At 34.8% G+C, this 17,809-nt stretch overlaps 3 protein-coding genes across 4 annotated transcripts; 2 read left to right on the forward strand and 1 right to left on the reverse strand.

Annotated features, from left to right (window-relative positions):
- Nucleotides 1–1,212: 1,212 nt before the first annotated feature.
- Nucleotides 1,213–6,396, forward strand: LOC102600480 (tRNA(adenine(34)) deaminase, chloroplastic-like). Its single transcript, NM_001287933.1, is given in 5 exon segments — nt 1,213–1,296; nt 2,036–2,095; nt 2,513–2,703; nt 5,785–5,889; nt 6,002–6,396. Coding segments are annotated over 5 exon segments (561 nt in total). The 5' UTR covers nt 1,213–1,280; the 3' UTR covers nt 6,191–6,396.
- Nucleotides 6,397–7,373: 977 nt separating this feature from the next.
- Nucleotides 7,374–9,154, reverse strand: LOC102600805 (uncharacterized). Of its 2 annotated transcripts, XM_015308930.1 has the most exons (2): nt 8,073–9,154; nt 7,374–8,024 (listed from the first exon to the last, which is right to left on the reverse strand). In XM_015308930.1, exons 1-2 carry the CDS (start codon nt 8,995–8,997, stop codon nt 7,654–7,656), a joined length of 1,296 nt encoding a protein of 431 aa, XP_015164416.1. In that variant the 5' UTR covers nt 8,998–9,154; the 3' UTR covers nt 7,374–7,653. The 2 variants fall into 2 exon arrangements, with proteins under 2 accessions (XP_015164416.1, XP_006347802.1); XM_006347740.2 differs by having other exon boundaries at nt 7,374–9,153.
- A 5,857-nt stretch (nt 9,155–15,011) lies between these two features.
- On the forward strand, nt 15,012–15,993 carry LOC102601146 (rubredoxin). Its single transcript, XM_006347741.2, has one exon. It carries the CDS (start codon nt 15,166–15,168, stop codon nt 15,781–15,783), a length of 618 nt encoding a protein of 205 aa, XP_006347803.1. The 5' UTR covers nt 15,012–15,165; the 3' UTR covers nt 15,784–15,993.
- Nucleotides 15,994–17,809: the final 1,816 nt, after the last annotated feature.

Here is a 17,809-nt window from a genome sequence, read left to right on the forward strand (position 1 = left end):
TTATCAAGAGAATAAGAAATTGATTCTTCACGTTGATGAGAATTATATATATATATCCCTTTTTTTCTCAATCTTGTTTTTTCTATATATATATATCCTTTTTTTTCTCAATCTTGTTTTTTCCATAGGTTAAGTTATTGACAACTCTCTTTTCTTTTCTTGTTTCTCTACTTGACAATCTTGTTAATACGTGTATTTTTGTTGTATGACTTGTATCTATCCCTCATTTTAGTTTATGTCCAAATTTGCATATATACCTATTCTTTATTTTATGTCCAAATTTGCACATATACCTATTCAAAATTGCTTGATTTTTCTCCTTAAATTTTTCTCCATTTATATTGATCCTTTTCCCAAAGTAAATTTATATCCATAATGTCTTCATTTGAGCGAGCACAAAATTCAAAATATAAAAAGATATTTTTAAATCTTATAATTTTAAATGAAAGATAATATTTTTAAATTTTGTGATCTTTGATAAAATATTATAAGTTAAAAACTTATTTAAAAATAGAGAAAAAAAGAGAGACTCTTTTAGGAATCAACCAAAAAACAAATACTTAAATTCACAGAAAAAATAACAAAAGAACAATCACCAGAATACTTTATCTTTTAAAAATATGAATTTAAATTAGTTCAACTCAAATATAATTTATAATTATAGATGACAAAAAGAAAAAAGAAAAAAAAACAGAGGAGACAACAAGGAAGAAAAGCATGTTACCCACGTAAATAACTACTAATAAAAGAGTCCAATATATTTTGGTCACATCCACCGCTTTTTAGTTGTATTTTCTTTTATAGGAGACAATCCAATTAAAAAGATCCTTCTTGCGTCTTCTCTACAAACTTTCAATTTTTTTTTCTCTTCGGCCAATCACTAGCTCTCCTTCTTGAATTTTTACTTCAACGTTCGGTTCAATTTTTACGTACCTCAACTAATATTTAAAAAATAATTTTATTTATAAGACTATGATAAATAGATTTTAAAAAACAAAATTACCTAATAATATTAGGTTTTCTAATATTTGAATTTAAAACGTTGTGACTTTTTGACCTAATTGATCACTACGTCACGCCCTTAAAATAGAATATATGAAATATAATACGTGGTTCATTTTTGACTTTCCAAGTTTACACGTTTAGTCCTATCTGTATATGTGTGTATATATAGAACTCTCCTCCTTCCCTTCCCTAACAACTAACCCATTTTTTACCCTTTTTCAAACAGTATCCATTTGTCCAAATTGTTGTTCTTTGCGTCTGAAATTCGATTCACTATGGAAGAAGCAAATGGTAAGTGATATTTATGGTATTTATATCTTTCTTGGAATATTCTCAAGTGTGTGATGATGGTTTTTTGTTGCTTTTTCTGGGTAGAATTTTGATTAATATGGGGTTCTTTTTTGTTTTCCCACCATTGTATGTGTTATTCAGTTTTGTGGGTCAATCTTGGATCTTCAATCTATTTTTCTTAATGGGGTTTGGTTGTTGGTATCTGGGCATGATCTGGTTTCTGGGGTTGTGGGTTGACTGAATTAAAGTTCACCGTTTTGTAGTTGGGAGTTAGGATCAGTTGAATTGTGAATAGCGATCCGTTCCTTTTGTTTTGATGTGCCTGACAAAGTTACAGAATTCATGCTGTTCGACTTCCTAATTATGTTCATGGGATCATGGTGTATTTTGATTTGAACTTGTTTCGCTACCAAGTCGTGTTGTTTACTACTTCTAGCCTGCAATGGCGTGTTACTAGTGCTTTACTGAATTGTGTTGCATGTGTATGAGCTCTACGGCAGCATGATTAGTCTTTTTTATTTTGTCTAGAAGTTCTGAGTTAGTGGTAAAGGTTAGATATGCGTACAAACTACCCTCCCCAGACCCACTGTGTTGGACTACACTGGGTATAGTGGACAAGTGTTAGACCCCATCTTGCTGCAGTCTTATTTTGGTATTTAGCACATGGGAATTTTCAGTTTTACAATTTTTTTGTCAAGTTGTTCTAGTTTTTTTCTAACTTCTTGTCTTCATTGAGCAGTTGTTGAAGCCAAGGACGGAACTATCTCAGTAGCCTCTGCATTTGCTGGTCACCAAGAAGGTAATATGAAACTTCTCCATTCCTGTAAAGTCTTTGATCTCAGTGTCTTACAAGTTGTATTAGTATGAAACTTGTTTGTTAGTATTCCTCCTTCATTAGGCGTATTGAAAGACTTTAATTCTAGTTATATGCTGTTGAGATATGTCTTTGTTCATCCTCTATACCTTTCTGCATCTTAAATACTGTTTGCTTTAAGTAAAAGGTCTCTTTTTTTCCTTTTGCACTCTCACTATCTATTTTATTTAAAATCAGATGGACATACATGTAGCTAGATGGCCCTTACTTTATTTGATTTCTGTTTTATATAATCTTTTTATCGGCAATGCATATTTGAGTAAATGTTAAATTTGTTTTTAAGAAGAAAAAAGAAAAAGAATAAATGTTAAACTTCACTTTGTCCTCTGGGATATCCACCAGCTGTACGAGACAGAGACCACAAATTCTTGACACAAGCGGTCGAAGAAGCTTACAAAGGTGTAGAATGTGGAGATGGAGGCCCATTTGGTGCAGTTGTTGTTTGCAATAATGAAGTAGTTGTTAGCTGCCATAACATGGTTTTGAAGCATACTGACCCTACAGCTCATGCAGAGGTCACAGCAGTAAGAGAGGTTAGTGTTCCTACTCTGTGATTTGTTCTGCACAATGAGGTTCTTGCTAATTCGTGTGGATTCAAAGGATGATCTGCTTGAAATAATATGCTGGAGGCAGCATGTTGTTGGTGTTGACTACTGTCATTTTTCTTTTTGAGTTGTTTTTCCAATCCATTCTTCATGTCCAATTGTCTGATGACTCTGTTTACTATTGTTCCGAGTCTTAGTCGAAGTAGCTTAGAAGTAGTCTAGATTTATAGCATGTTTACCCATTACCTGGGAGGCCTCCTAATCCTTGGGCATGTATAATCAATTGGCTGCTCGTGCTAATATTATGACCCTCTGTCATATCGAGCCATTCTATAAGACTGGCACAACAAATATTGTTATGCACTTTGTTTTTTGACAACTGTGGTCTATGTTGTTCGGACTCTTTAGAAATCTTGTCGCATTTGTGTCGGATCCTCTATAAATACACTACTTTTGAAGGATCTGACACACGCCTGCTGACATTATTGAAGAACCAAGCAATATAGACTGTGGTATTTGGCTATCTTGTGCGCAGCTCAATTACTTTCATAGGGGTACCTGTTACCTCCCACCAACACAATTATCTGGTCACTTTCTCCACCAAGGCTTGGAGAAATGGGAAGAAACCATCTTTGTGATTTTGCCTCCCCTAGAATTTGAACCGACCTCATGGTTTTCAACCCACTTTATTGACCTCTAGGACACATCATTGGGTTCACTGTTATGCTCTTCATATGCCCAACTTTTTTTTATCCTCATTTTATATTGCTACAACATGACATTGTATCCATTATCCAAGGTTTTTCTCCCTACACTAAAGAATCTATTTAACTGACATGTTTTAGCTGTCAATATCTTCTCTCGTTGAAGAATTTTTATTCCTGAATCTATATTGCTACAATGTGACATTATATCCAAGGTTTATCTACCTAAAGTGAAGAAAATATTTAACAGACATGTGTTTAGCTGTCAATTCTTCTTCCATTTAGGAATTCACAAAGTAGCTTGGGATGGTTATGCTTCTATAGCTTACTATCCTTGCACTGCAACAAACTATTATATCTCTGTCCCAAATTTTGTTAACCAAATTGATTGGATGGGGATTTTTAGTAGACCAGTTGGTTGGTTAAAGTTCACCTCATTGGTTGGGGGTTCAATTCCCCACCTTGTAATCTCCTTCCCTTGTATATAATAAAAGATCTAAAAATTAATTTGGACACAGTTTTGTTGTATTTAAATAGAAGTGGAGACTAATGGTGAAGAAAAAAGTCTTAATCTCGTGAGAAGCTTGGGTCTTATGGTACTCTTCTATTGTTAGATACTGGAGGAGAAGTTTTAGTTTTTCTCTTCTTTTTTATTTTGGAGGAGAAGTTGACGTATGGAGAAAGCTTTCACAATTCTTTTTAAGAATGCAGACACAATACTTGGATAAACTAAATCAGAATGTAGGATGGTAAGTTGTGATAGAGGGATTATATTGTGTCCCACATGTCATTTCTGTAATGCATGTTCAGAATTCGATCTTCTCAAGTTTCTGTGGCTCTTTTCCCCCTCCTCAAACTGGATGTTTGTTCAGAGAAACCACTTCTTAACCCATTGATTGAAGGTGATAAAAGTTACAAGGAACTTGTGTGCTATTTTGGTGCCAGAATTTACTGGACGACAGAATTGCAATGGAAAGAACAACTTTCTCACCAATAACTGCTGTTAGCCATTAGTATTGCTCGGTAGGTCTACCATAGCCTTCCCAAACATCCCTTCAACTGCTACTATATGAATCCTCTAAAATCATTCCTCTCTAGCCGGGACTACCAATGAATTCATTGCCTTGAGGATTCTTCAGAAATTGACCATCTTTATGCTTGTTTTTCAACCTACCTAAACCTTCTCCTTTATTCAGATATCTTGTGTCTTTTGGTTGGAGGTGGTGGAGGGGATTCTCATGGTGAGGATTCCCGATCTTACTACTTCCCATCCTTTAGTAGCATATCAAGCATAGTAAGATGTGGGGTGGTGGGGTGGGTGGATGGGGGTGGAAATTTCCCCACCCACCCACCAGCTTCTATGACAATATGTTGTGGCATTACAACAGCTGAAGTTTTTGTTTGTTTGCTTAGATAATGGTGGTGTGCAGGGCAGCTTGCGCACACCTTGACTAAAGAACTATTAAAGTTCACGGATTCTCATTATTTTTCCCCTATGTTTCTTTGGTTGGACACATCAGTTTATATAGCAGATTGTGGGAAAAATTAGTTGGAGAAGAAAATGAAAAACAAGTCCAGTGATACGGTTACTATAGAGAGCCCAAACTTCTCCAATGGTGGCCTTTAGTACGAGTGTTGGGTATGAACACATATAAAGGAACCGTGAAATGACTTTGGGTTGAGATATCCTCCCTATCACTGGTTCTCTTTCTTCAAGCATATTTGATACCATTCAATGTACTTCTGGGACCCAATGATGTGAATTTTTTTGTCAGTTTGCCTGTCTAATTGACTTATGAACTTCCCTGCTGGTGTTTATTTGGAGTGTGAACAATGAAGCGGGGAGGAATGTGTTTTATGCTGGGATTTGCTACTTCTCATGAGCTTTGTTTTGTTGTCTTAAGTTTGCTATACTTGTATGATGCTCTCTCCATTAGGTAAGTTTTCTGTTTAAAATTAAATACCGACCGCCTAAGTAGCAAATGTATGATAAATCAAGTGACATCTCCTCTTAGCGAGCAGTGGAATGATGTCAAGAAGTTCTCATCTTATACCTTTAGAGATGCATAGATTGAAAAATCATATGATGCATCAGATTTCTCTAATCAACAAATGGGAAGTTATTGAGGTTAGAATATAGTTAGGTGACTAATTATAAGATACTGATGAACTAATGAAGTAGCTCTGAGTTGTGAGGGTCAATTATGAAAATGCATTAGTAGACAAAGAAGGGATGGTTAAGTATAGCTTGTCATGTGATATATACATAATTCTCTCTGTCTATTTTATTGAACTGCAAGTTGTGTTAAAAGTATTTATCTCACTCCCCCTGCTCTCTTGCTCATCCATTTAAACATATCTTCAGGCATGTAAGAAGCTCAATCGAATTGAGCTTGCAGATTGTGAGATCTATGCTTCTTGTGAGCCCTGTCCGATGTGCTTTGGTGCTATCCATCTATCACGCATCAAGGTATACATTCATGCCATAAGACTCTTTTTACCATTATGTTATTCTTTTAAACTGAAGTGTCTCCTTGTCGTTTCAACAACGCTGACACTTCTACCTTATGTTGTTTGCACAGAGGTTGGTATATGGAGCCAAAGCTGAAGCTGCAATTGCCATTGGGTTCGATGATTTCATTGCAGACGCTCTCAGAGGTACTGGATTTTATCAGAAAGCTCAGTTAGAGATCCAGAAGGCTGATGGTAAAGGAGCCCTAATAGCCGAGCAAGTATTTGAGAAGACCAAAGCGAAGTTCTCCCTTTATTGAGAGAAGAAGAAAAACTACTGCTATCTGATCTCATTACTGATCCTGATGTTAATAAACTAATTAATGCTTTTTTTCTGAATAATACACAATATTTCTAAGACACATTTTCCGAAATTGTATCTATCTGTTGAACTTAACATGGGGATATCAGTTAAATATACGCATGATTCTTCTTTGATTATCAATAAACAGAAGTTTTAGACAAATATTGTTCCTGCAAACCATACAAGTATCATTGCACTGCCTTTTTTATATACAAAAACAATAACGTAGAACATCCGAGATGGCTTCTTTAACATCAAATCAAGACTTGTGTTAATTAATACTTAATGATTAACTAGAATATAGTCACTTCATTAAACTACGTTAATCAGTGAAATCCTGGTGCAAATTTTTCCTTTTTTATCCATATCGTTTATCTTGTATTAGCATTTAACTAATTGACGACTTCGCCATTCCGGTCATTCTACCCGGAACGGTAAAGAAGCCATCTGCTGCTTTTGATGAGTCTCGCAAGCTGTTTCAGAGGCTTTGGACTGATGAGGATGAAATTGAGTTGTTGCGAGGATTTCTGGAGTACACCATCCAGCGTGGCCTGAACACTTCTTCCCAGCAGCACCATTACGATACGACCGCATTTTACAAGCAGATCAAGTCCAAATTCCAGCTGGATTTCAACAAAAATCAGCTTGTGGAAGTCAATGCCTTGACACCAAAGAAGAGTTCGACCCAACACTTTATTTCTATCCTAGTTGATCCTGATTCGACATTAGAAGTATGTTGGTTTTTTCCCCAATAACCGAATACTTTTATCTGTAAATACTACATATTTGATTCCATCCATAAATCTATTTTCTCCCCCTATGAGTTATAGTCCCAATAAGAATGCTAGTTCTTACCGTTCATATATTATGATATGACTATACCACATCAATTCATTATGCAGTACCTAACGTTTCTCAAGAAAACTGAAGCGTTGGCTACACACAGTAGCGGATCCAAAATTTACAATGTTAGACTATGAAGCAATAGATTCTGCTGAATCTGCAAACACAGAGTTGAATCAGCCACAAGCTACAGCAGAGACATAAAGTTTGCTGCACTTTTAGCAATCGTTAAAAAGAAAAAGAGTAACTCAACTTTTTCTTGAAAATGAACCTGGGAAAAGGCAGACAGTTGAAAATGCAGAGCAGCAAGCATTTAAATCAGAGACATCAAGAATGACACTAACCCAACATTTTGGTCTTTCTATCATTTCCATTTCTATTTACAAAATAGACGAAACATCTATATTGCATCAAAGTCTGCAAACAAGCAGCTGACTGAAAACTAATTAGAAGTCATTATTTAGCAACCAAAAGCTAAACCATCCACCTAAACCATCCACTGTCATTAACAACCTGGGGTAAAATTATCAACTAGAATTATTTCAATAAGTTGTATACATTAGAAAAGCAACATTTTCAATTGTTACTTCCCATTGATCTCAGCTCCTCCAATTGTGCTTTCACCTGATCCTGAACCAATTCCAACCTCTTCGAATAAACCTCCAGCTCCAGCATTTGCTGCTTCCTCCATTTCTCATCCCCCATCATTTCCATGCTCATTGCACCTCCCCCAAACCCCAGTCCCAGTCCCAGCCCCTGCCCCAGCCCCAGTGGGATTGGACTCATCCCCATTCCTCCAAAGCCAAACCCAAACCCTCTAGCAGACCCATTCAAATTGGCCACATTGTTCACCAGCTCCTTGAAAATTGGTGATACACAGTTCCTCACTGTTTCCTCAATCAGGTTCGGCACAGAAGCAGCCACCGTGGTGGGAGCTGATGCAGCAACTCCAGCCACCGGTGGTGCAGCAACTCCAGACACCTGTGGTGCAGCAACTCCAGACACTGGTGGTGCAGCAGGGGCAGCTGCCACCGGGTTGGAGTTTGTGGCCGGCATTTGCACATTAATGCGGACCCCAGGTGGCTGATAAGGCTGATGCTCAACTTTAACAGCTTCTAAAGGTACTGGGGACCTTTTCTGTGATCTTGGAGTTTTGATGGCAATTCCATTAGGGTTAGAGTTAAGATTAAACTTAGGGCTATGATAAAGGACAATTGAATCAGGATTAGGGTTAGGGTTAACATCCTCATCATCCTCCAATCCCAATCCAACACCACCATCTTCTAGCGGTGGGGCGGAGAAACCAACAGAGCCTCCAGGGCTGCTGCGGGCATAAGAGCCTCCAGTACTCCAGATCCTGTGAGAGATGTCGAAAGTTACCTGATCATGAGCACTTTTGAAAACAAAGTCCTTGCCAGATCCCATCTTGCTCACCACAGTCCTGTACTTTTTCTTCAGTCGGCGGAGTTTCTCCACAAGCTGGTTTTTGTTGAAATCCAGCTGGAATTTCGACTTGATCTGCTCGTAAAATGCGGTGGTATCGTAATGGTGCTGCGGGGAAGAAGTGTTCAGGCCACGCTGGGTGGTGTACTCCAGAAATCCCCGCAACAACTCAATTTCATCCTCATCCGTCCAAAGCCTCTGAAAAAGCTTGCGAGACTCATCAAAAGCAGCAGATGGCTTCTTTACCGCTCCGGGAAGAATGACCGGAATGGCGAAGTCGTCAATCCTAGGGCGTTTTCCCGGATTCATCATTCCAGCTCCGGAATCTCCTGTGGACACGCCGGCGACCGCTATGGTCACCTCACCGGCGATGGAGGGGGAAGAGGTAGAATCCTCATCACCTTCCAGCTCCATATCAACCTCATAATCGAGGTTGTCGTAGGATGCCTGGTGATGACGATTTGGTACAGAATCCATGGTGGAAAGAACAATGTTTTTTTCTTTTTTTTTCTGATGAAAGAGGAGGAGATTTTAGGGGGTGTGGGCTCTAGGGTTCAGTGGGCTAAGGTAAAAGTAGTAAACAGAGTGCGGCGCAAGAGGTTAGGCCAAGAGTAAAGACAGACGGTCACAAACTATTGGTTAATAATTTTAAGTTAGTTTCGTGCAAGACTTAATTTGGTACTTTGGTTGAATGATTCACTAGATCGGCGCGTTGTAGCCGGTAGCATTTACTGGGTTCCCTGGTAAGCCGGTACCCGGTGAGCATCGTCTCCTCTCACCTACTTCACTTTTCACTCATAATTAAAAGGCTATGTTGACTAAGTTTAAGAAAATTAAATATTTTATAAACAAAAGGATTAATTGAGATAAATAGAAGTTAATTAATATGTGATGAAATCGTAGACTGCTCCTAATAAATATTGACTAATAAATATTAGTTAATTTTAATTTAAAATTTAATTACTTGGAAAAGAAAAGATTTAAATATGTAATTGAGTTTTGAGAAAAGACTTATTTATGCTTTTTTGTTAAAAGTTTGGCTTATCTATAACTTTTAACGGATGAAATCATCTATTCTAGGACCCTTGCCATGATTCATCATTGGAGCGGCAGAATCTTTGGTGGAGACACCGGCAACCGCTATGGTCACCTCACCTACAATGGAGGGAGAAGAGTTAGAGTCGTCATCACCCTCCACATCCATGTCTACATCATAATCGAGATTGTCATCGTTGTGGATGGTGATGAGGATTCTACTTCTTCTCCATCCTACAACGATGACAACCTCGATTATGAGGTTGACATGGATGTGAAAGGTGATGAAGACTTAACTCTTCTCCCTCCATTGCCGGTGAGGTAACCATATTAGTTGCCGGTGTCTCCGTTGGAGATTCTACCACTCCAATGACGAATCATGGCAAGAGTCACATAATTGATGATTTTGTCATTCCATCACTTAAAAGTTTGACTCATTTATGTCATTTCAGTTAACAAATAATGACACGAATGAACCTTTTTTTCAAACGAAAATGACGTAGATGAGCCAAACTTTTAACAAAGGGCATAAATAAATCTTTTCTCAAAGTTCGATGACATAATTTAAACCTTTTCCAAGTAATCAAATTTTAAATTAAAATTAACTAATATTTATTAGTCAATATTTACTAGGAACAAAGTCTATGATTTCATCACATATTAACTTCTATCCTATCTCAAATAGACCTTCTTGTTTAATAAAATATTTAATTTTCTTAAACTTAGTCAAACATAGCCTTGTAATTGATGATTTTGCTATTCTATCCGTTAAAAATTTGGTCTATCTATATCATTTCAACTAACAAATAATGGCATAGATGAGCCTTTTTCTCAAACAAAATGACATCTATGAGCCAAATTTTTAACGGATGATATAAATAAGTTTTTTCCTCAAAATTTGATAGCATATTCGAGCCTTTGTAAATGTTTCAATTGAATACCTAAAAGAAGATGCTTATAGAGACATTAAACAAACTTTTATTATATTGTTAAAAAACTTTTTGCTAAACTAAAGTAAAATAATGTGACATGGCATCCCATTAAAAGAGAGGAATATATTTTGAGAAAAATAAAAATAATTGGACGATATTGTGATCTTAAAAGAAACAAAAATAATATTATAAGGCATATCTCAAACATGAGTAACTAAGTGGGATATACGAAAATCTTATTACTATTTTTATAATGTTATTTTGTGATAGATGGTCGGTTCGTTCTTTTTTTAAAAAAAAAAACCTTATAAACTAATAACAAGTAAAATTTTATATAAAATAAGAAGTAAAATTGTACAATAATAACATGGTAAAATGATAAATAGGATAATTGTAAATGTTAAACTGAACTGCGTATATTGAAAGATTAGATGGTGTTAGGTGTATGCACGTGTCGAACACAAATTTAGAAGCCTATGTCCAACATGGTTAAAAAAACTCAATTATTCAAATTAATAGAGCAGGGTGCATGCTACCTTTAAAGTAGGTTTTGGAGGAGAACAAATTGAAAAGTATAGCACTTACTACGAGGGTTATGGCGGAGCGTTTATTCCTCAGATATGAAGTTACCTTTGTTAGAAAGCATTCTTATCCATTAATGTGGGACTTTGCATCTCGAACTCCAATGTAGATATCGAACACACTGGGTGAAAAACAAAAAAAAATATAATATTTGTCTAAAGCTTATAATATAATACGATTTAATGGTCAACAAATGTACATCGAGAATATAGACTAAAATAGTAAAAAAAAAAAGGTCATATTAAGTTGAATCAATACTCACATTTCTAACAATTTGTGGTAGATTTCTTTTAACATATATGCTAACTTTATTCGTTAATATTGTAATATGGATCATCGACTTCAATAATACTACTTCTGTAGTAAGGATGTAAAATTGATTTTTTTTTATGAGAGAGATATATTATTAAAGCTTACTTGAGTTCTTTCTCTTATTCTTTTTAAATGTATTTATTTGCTAATATCTAATATTTTTACTTATCAAAATATCCACTAATGTAAAATTAAATACAATTTTTTTCACAAGTCACAAACAACAGCTAATTCCAGTCCGTATTCGAAAACTAGCAGTGCAATTTGTCAGTCCTTCCATGACCCAAGTCAGGTAGCTTTCTACCTATAATAGAGTGCTCTCAAATTCAAATCATCAATTAACTATCAATTAATTATTCAAAAATTCTTATAGCATATCATAAAAAAAAAATCATAACAAACTTGTTTATCAAAAAGCAATATAACACAATTTTTAGAGAGATTATAGAGAATAAAATTAAGGAGAAGGGGTTCAAAAATTTCTTTAAATTGATTTTATTATAAAAATTGCTGACGTATCCAATAAAAACATCACCCTTGATATTTATCACAAAAGAGATATCTTGTATCTCATTTTCTCTCATGTTATTTATATATTTTTTATATTACAAAAGATAATTTTGGAAAGAAGAAAAAAAATTCAATTGCAAATTCATCATTTTTAATAAATATTAAGATGCATGTATATGATAAAGAAAAAATCAAGTAAACAGGAAAATTATATAACATTCATTGAACACTCATAATTATAAGATAGTGTAAGAGAAAAGGAAAACTCACCAAAAATATGCAAATAGCATATGTGAAAATAAAATTATTGTGAAATCTCAAGCTAGAAGCGATGAAATTGATGACGACAAAGAAATAAAGATGAATCTGCAAAAAATTAAACCAAATGTTAGAGAGAAATCTACAGATCAAATCCTAATAACGATAAAGAAAAAGAGTAGGAGAACACGAGAGAAGAGAACCAAAGAAACATATAATATAACGGATGGGGAGAACTAATTAATATTTTAATGACGATGATATGTAAACTCTCCAGAAGTTACATATGACAGTTAGACTAAATTGAAATTACATATATAACTCTCGTCGTTTTTAGAAAATAAAAAAAGAAGAGAAACTCATCAAGAATAAACAGGTAACAGACGCGAAAGCAAAATTATTATGAAACATTAAGTTAGAAGGGATAAATTGACAATGACAAAGAAATAAAGATAAATCTGCAAAGAATTAAGTCAAATATAAGAGAGAAATTTACAGATCAATTCCAAAAGAACAATAAAGAGAAAGAGAGCACAAGAAATGAGAAACAAAGAAACATAAAATGTAACAGGTGAGGACAATTGATATTTTGATGATAATGATGCCTAAATTCTATGAAAGTAATATAAGATAACTTAAGTCAGTTGAAATTACTAATATAACCTTCATCGTCTTTACGATCCACACTTATATCGTTAAAGAACACAATTGAACACTTATAACGATAAATACTGCAAGAAAAAAAGAGTTTAGGAAAACTCACCAAACTACATAACTAACAAATGCAAAAATAAAATTATTGTGAAAGCTTAGTCTAAAAAATATGAAATTAAAGATCACAAAGAAATAAAGATGAATCTGCAAAAAAAACTAAACTAAATGTTAGAGAGAAATCTAAAAATCAAACCCTAAAAAAAGATAGAGAGAAGAACACGAGAGAAGAGAAGCAAATAAACATCGACTATAACAACTAAGGACAACTAATATTTTGATGACGATGACACTGAAACTCTCCAAATGTAGCATAAGATAGCTAGATCCAGTTGAAATTATAGATATAACCTTAATTTTCCTTACGAACCACACTTATATCATCAAAGAATATCATTGAACACTTATAACTGTAAAGAGTTCAAGAAAAGAAGAGAAGAGAAAAAACACATCAAAACTACATAAGTAACAGATCTGAGAACAAAATTATAATGAAACCGCAAGCTAGATTTATAATGAAACCACAAGCTAGATTTATAATGAAACTTCAAGCTAGATGCGATGAGATTGATGGTGAAAAGTAAATAAAGATGAATCAACAAAGAATTATACCAAATGTTAGAGAGAAATCTAAAGATCAAGCCCTTAAGAACGATAGAAAGAAAGAGGGGCAGCGGAGAACACGAGAGAGGAAAAACGAAGAAACCTAGAATGTAACGGATGGAACAACTCATATTTTGACGGCAATAACACGCAAACTCTCATTAAGTAGACAACTCGATTCAACCGAAATTACAAAAATAACCTTCGGTGTTTTTACGACCCTCACTTGTATCATTGAAAAATCTTCACATTATTATCATTTCAAGTCAAACCGCCAAATACTACATATACTTTGAAATAATTTAACTTTTAGTTTGCCAATTAATGATTAATTATAATTTTAATTCTTATAATATTTGACTAAATATATTTAATTTTTAACTCACTGAAAGCTATGCTTTTGATCTCTTTATATAGAAAGTATGTAATATAAAACTACATTTATAATTATGTCATTCACAAATATGAAATAACAATACAAATTTAACATCATATATCAATAATTGAACTATTAATAATTTATTAAATTAATAAAAAAAGAATTATAATAAAAAGGGCTCAAAAGTACATGTATCACAAGAGCCGTCAATATGGGTTGGCCCGTTGGTCCGGTCTGACTTAACCCGTAATTTGATAGGGATGTGCTACGCATTCTCGAGCCCATTTAAGAAAAATGGTTTTTTAGCTCGGCCTGAATTAGCTTGTTGATTTGTGGGGCTTGAGAAATATGGATAGGCCTGGCCCGTGGGTCAAATAAAAATTAATTAAAAATAAATTTAAATGGAGTATTAAAAATAACAAGAGCCTAAACTCAATTTTTTTTTAAAGTTTAAAATATTACAATTTAAATCAAATTATGTTTATAAAATATGTAGTATATAAAATAAAAATCCCCTTAAATTTTTAGGGAATCACTACATAGGCCATAGTCTATGGAATATTGTCATAGTTTTTGTGTTTTATTACGATAATTGGAAAACAATTAGGTTAATATTTCTATTTAGCTATTTATGCTTTTACTTGAAATCAAACTTAATAAATATTATAAAGATAATTTTATTTGTGTATTTGATTTACAAATAATAACACTAACACCATGTCTTGTCGATATTTATAATAATATTTTTAAATTATAATTTAATTTAAAAAATTATAAAAAAATATACTTTTAAGAAAAGAGAGCTGACTCGAAAAAGCCTGTAGCCCACGTACCTGTGAGCTGAGTCGGCCATTTTCTGGTCCACACAAAAAATGGGTTAGCCCGTCAAATTTCAAAGCTTATATGGGTTGGCCCGGATGGGGTGGGCCAGCCCATATTGACAGCTCTATGTATCACCTTTAAAAAATGTAGGGCAATGGATGAGACTGCTCCATCCTTAATCAAAGCTAACCATCCGAATCGAGAGTATAAAAAAAATTCTTGGTAGAGAGTTTTAATTCTCCTAATATATTTCTTTTTATCAAAAAGGAAAAAATCACAAAAGAAAAATAAGCTTTAGAATGAGTTTATTTATACCTTATCCAATTCCCCCAAATTTGAAAGGGCATATACTTTTTGATGGATCCCTTTTGGTTGGTTTCTCTATATCCACATGTCCCCCACACACCAAAACCCCTCCAAGAACTCAAAGTTCAAACACCACTGACCATTTTCATCCAAAGCAACAGTAAGAAGAAGAAGAAGAAAAAGAATCCTTCTTGAATGGCTTCAGCAACCACAAGAGCTTCCTTCATATTCAACCTCTCTTCATCACCTTCACTCACACAACCATCCACTCCAAAACCCAAAACCCATCTCACATTCCCACCATTTCACCTCAAATCCCACTCAGTTTCATCTTTTTACAGATACCCAAAACCCCAATTCAATCTACAACCCAAATCCATTGATGTCTCCCAAGAAGACAAACCCATCTCAGAACAACCGATTACCGAGACACCCACTTCGGAATCCGAGCAGGAGCAGGAAGAGGAGAAATTTGACAATAGGAGGCTTGAGGAGAAGTTTGCGGTGCTGAATACTGGGATTTATGAGTGTAGGTCTTGTGGGTACAAGTATAATGAAGCTACTGGAGACCCCTCTTATCCTATTCCTCCTGGGTTGCCGTTTGATAAGCTGCCGGAGGATTGGAGGTGTGCGACTTGCGGTGCTGCGAAGAGTTTCTTTGATAGCAAGAGCGTGGAGATTGCTGGGTTTGCTCAGAATCAGCAGTATGGGTTAGGTGGTAATACTCTTACCTCTGGCCAAAAGGCACTGCTTATATATGGTGGATTGCTTTTGGGATTTGTGTTCTTCTTGTCTGGTTATTTCCTTCAATAAAACAGATTATTTGAGAAAGTTTTGAAGTTAGTCTATTTGTGTGTATGTGTGTGTACATGTATAATAATTGTACATGGTTTAGAATGGAATTTAACATTGAGCAGAAGTTTATACATAACATTCGTGTAGAGGTGTAAGTCAGCTGAGGCAAGTTTATTATTGCTTATTCTATATTGGTATAATTTCTAAACAAGCTAAGTGTTCGATCAAGGATGTATCTTTATCACAATATGAATCGAGCTCAAGAAAGGTTTATTTTTCAGTTGATCATTAGTACTGACTGGAGTATGCCAACCTTCACCATGAGTGACTCGTATATATCCGTTTTTCAAGTATGATTGTTATTGCTTGTGTTGACTGATGTAACTGAAATAAAAAAATAAGGCATTTGAACAAAAATCTAACGTAATATGTAAAATATGAGTCCAATGCCCTAATCCTTTGCACCATCCTGTTCAAACAACAATCGTGATTTATTGTGAGCATTGAAGTTAACTTTTTCCCCCTTTTGTTTGCTATTTTGTATTCAATTCATTTATGTGTCCGTATCATCACTTTGATTTCACAGTGTTTTCTTTTGGCAATTTGCTATCTTTTTATGGCATTGGTCATTAGGTGACAGATTCTCCCTTGATAAGTTATGGTAGTGCTCATTAATACAAAACATGAGCCCAAAAGGTATAAAATTTCTTCTCATTTAGACACCAAAATAGATAGAGTATTAAGATATGCTATGGAACGAGGCATTTTATTCTATCCCTACAGTTATGTCTTTAACTCTTTTCCCCCTTATTAGATTGTCTCTACCATTATGAGCTTCCTTTTTTTATTGGTTAAGATGTGTGTTTACAGTTTCACCCATATTTGTTTCAATTATCGTACATGTATTACCTTGAAAACATGTCAGCTAAGTGTTTGCAAAATGATGTATCTTTTTCATAAAATGACACAAGCTCAAGCAAGGTTTAATCCAGTTGATCATATTAGTACAGAGCGAAATATGCCAACCTTCACGAGAGTCGAGAGACTCATGTATTCCTTTTTCAAGTATATGATTGTTCTTGCGCTTGTGTTGCCTGAGATAACTGAAACAAAACTTCAAGGCATTTGAACGATGTCATAGCAGTAAGAGGTATATATGACTCCAATGTCCTAATCCAGTGCACCATCTCTGTTTAAACAACATCTGTTGTTCATTGCGAGCACTGAAATTAACTCCTTTTCTCCTTTTTGTTTGCTGTTTTGCATTTGATTCATTTATATTTTTTTATCGTCAGTTTGGATGTCACAGTGTTTTCTTTTGGCAATTAGCAATCTTGTTATTGCATTGGTTTTTAGATGACAGACTATCCTTGATTATTTATGGTAATGCAAATAAACACAAAATATGAGCCCAAAAGGCATCTCTTGATTGTTAAGGAGGTATGTTATGGAAACGAGGTATTTAATTCTATCTGAACAGTTATGTCTTAAAATCTTTGTGCTAACTTTGTTATTAGCATTTTCAGCTTCCTTTTTTCCTCCTTTTGGTTGAGATGTGTTTGATAGCTCCACCCCTGTTTGTTTCAATGCCCAAGGGTGATCCCGAAGAGAAACTATATTTTACAATCTCTTCTTCTCAAAAGATTTAGTGCTTAGAAAGACTCCGACACTATTATGAGGTGACATAGTTTGACAGAGCAAAACTCAGCTAGACTGTCTGGTGTTGATCTTACTTTGTATGTTATATCAATGAAAAATGAGAAAACATTGTTTATGGATCTTATGTAACTAACTGTCCATAAGCGATATTTGTTTCCCGTTTCCTTTAGCTGTGCATCCCTTTGATGTTGCACTGGTCAATTCAGATCAATTACGTATCACTGCAGTTCCAGTCTTTCTAATTGTTGCCTATGGATCTTTTTGATTGGGGAAGAAGTACATGTACAAAAAGGAAGAAAGATTGAACAAAATGAGAAACTGGGTTTGTGAGAATCTAAACCTCAACCATGAATAGATTAGTTGTTTACAGAGTAAACCTTTCTGA

This window comes from Solanum tuberosum, unplaced genomic scaffold (assembly GCF_000226075.1).
Source record: "Solanum tuberosum cultivar DM 1-3 516 R44 unplaced genomic scaffold, SolTub_3.0 scf00092, whole genome shotgun sequence".
Taxonomy (NCBI): Eukaryota; Viridiplantae; Streptophyta; class Magnoliopsida; order Solanales; family Solanaceae; genus Solanum; species Solanum tuberosum.

Coding starts and splice junctions, on each gene's coding strand:
- LOC102601146 (XM_006347741.2), top strand. CDS start 15,166: ATGGCTTCAGCAACCACAAGAGCTTCCTTCATATTCAACCTCTCTTCA.
- LOC102600805 (XM_006347740.2), bottom strand. CDS start 8,997: ATGGATTCTGTACCAAATCGTCATCACCAGGCATCCTACGACAACCTC.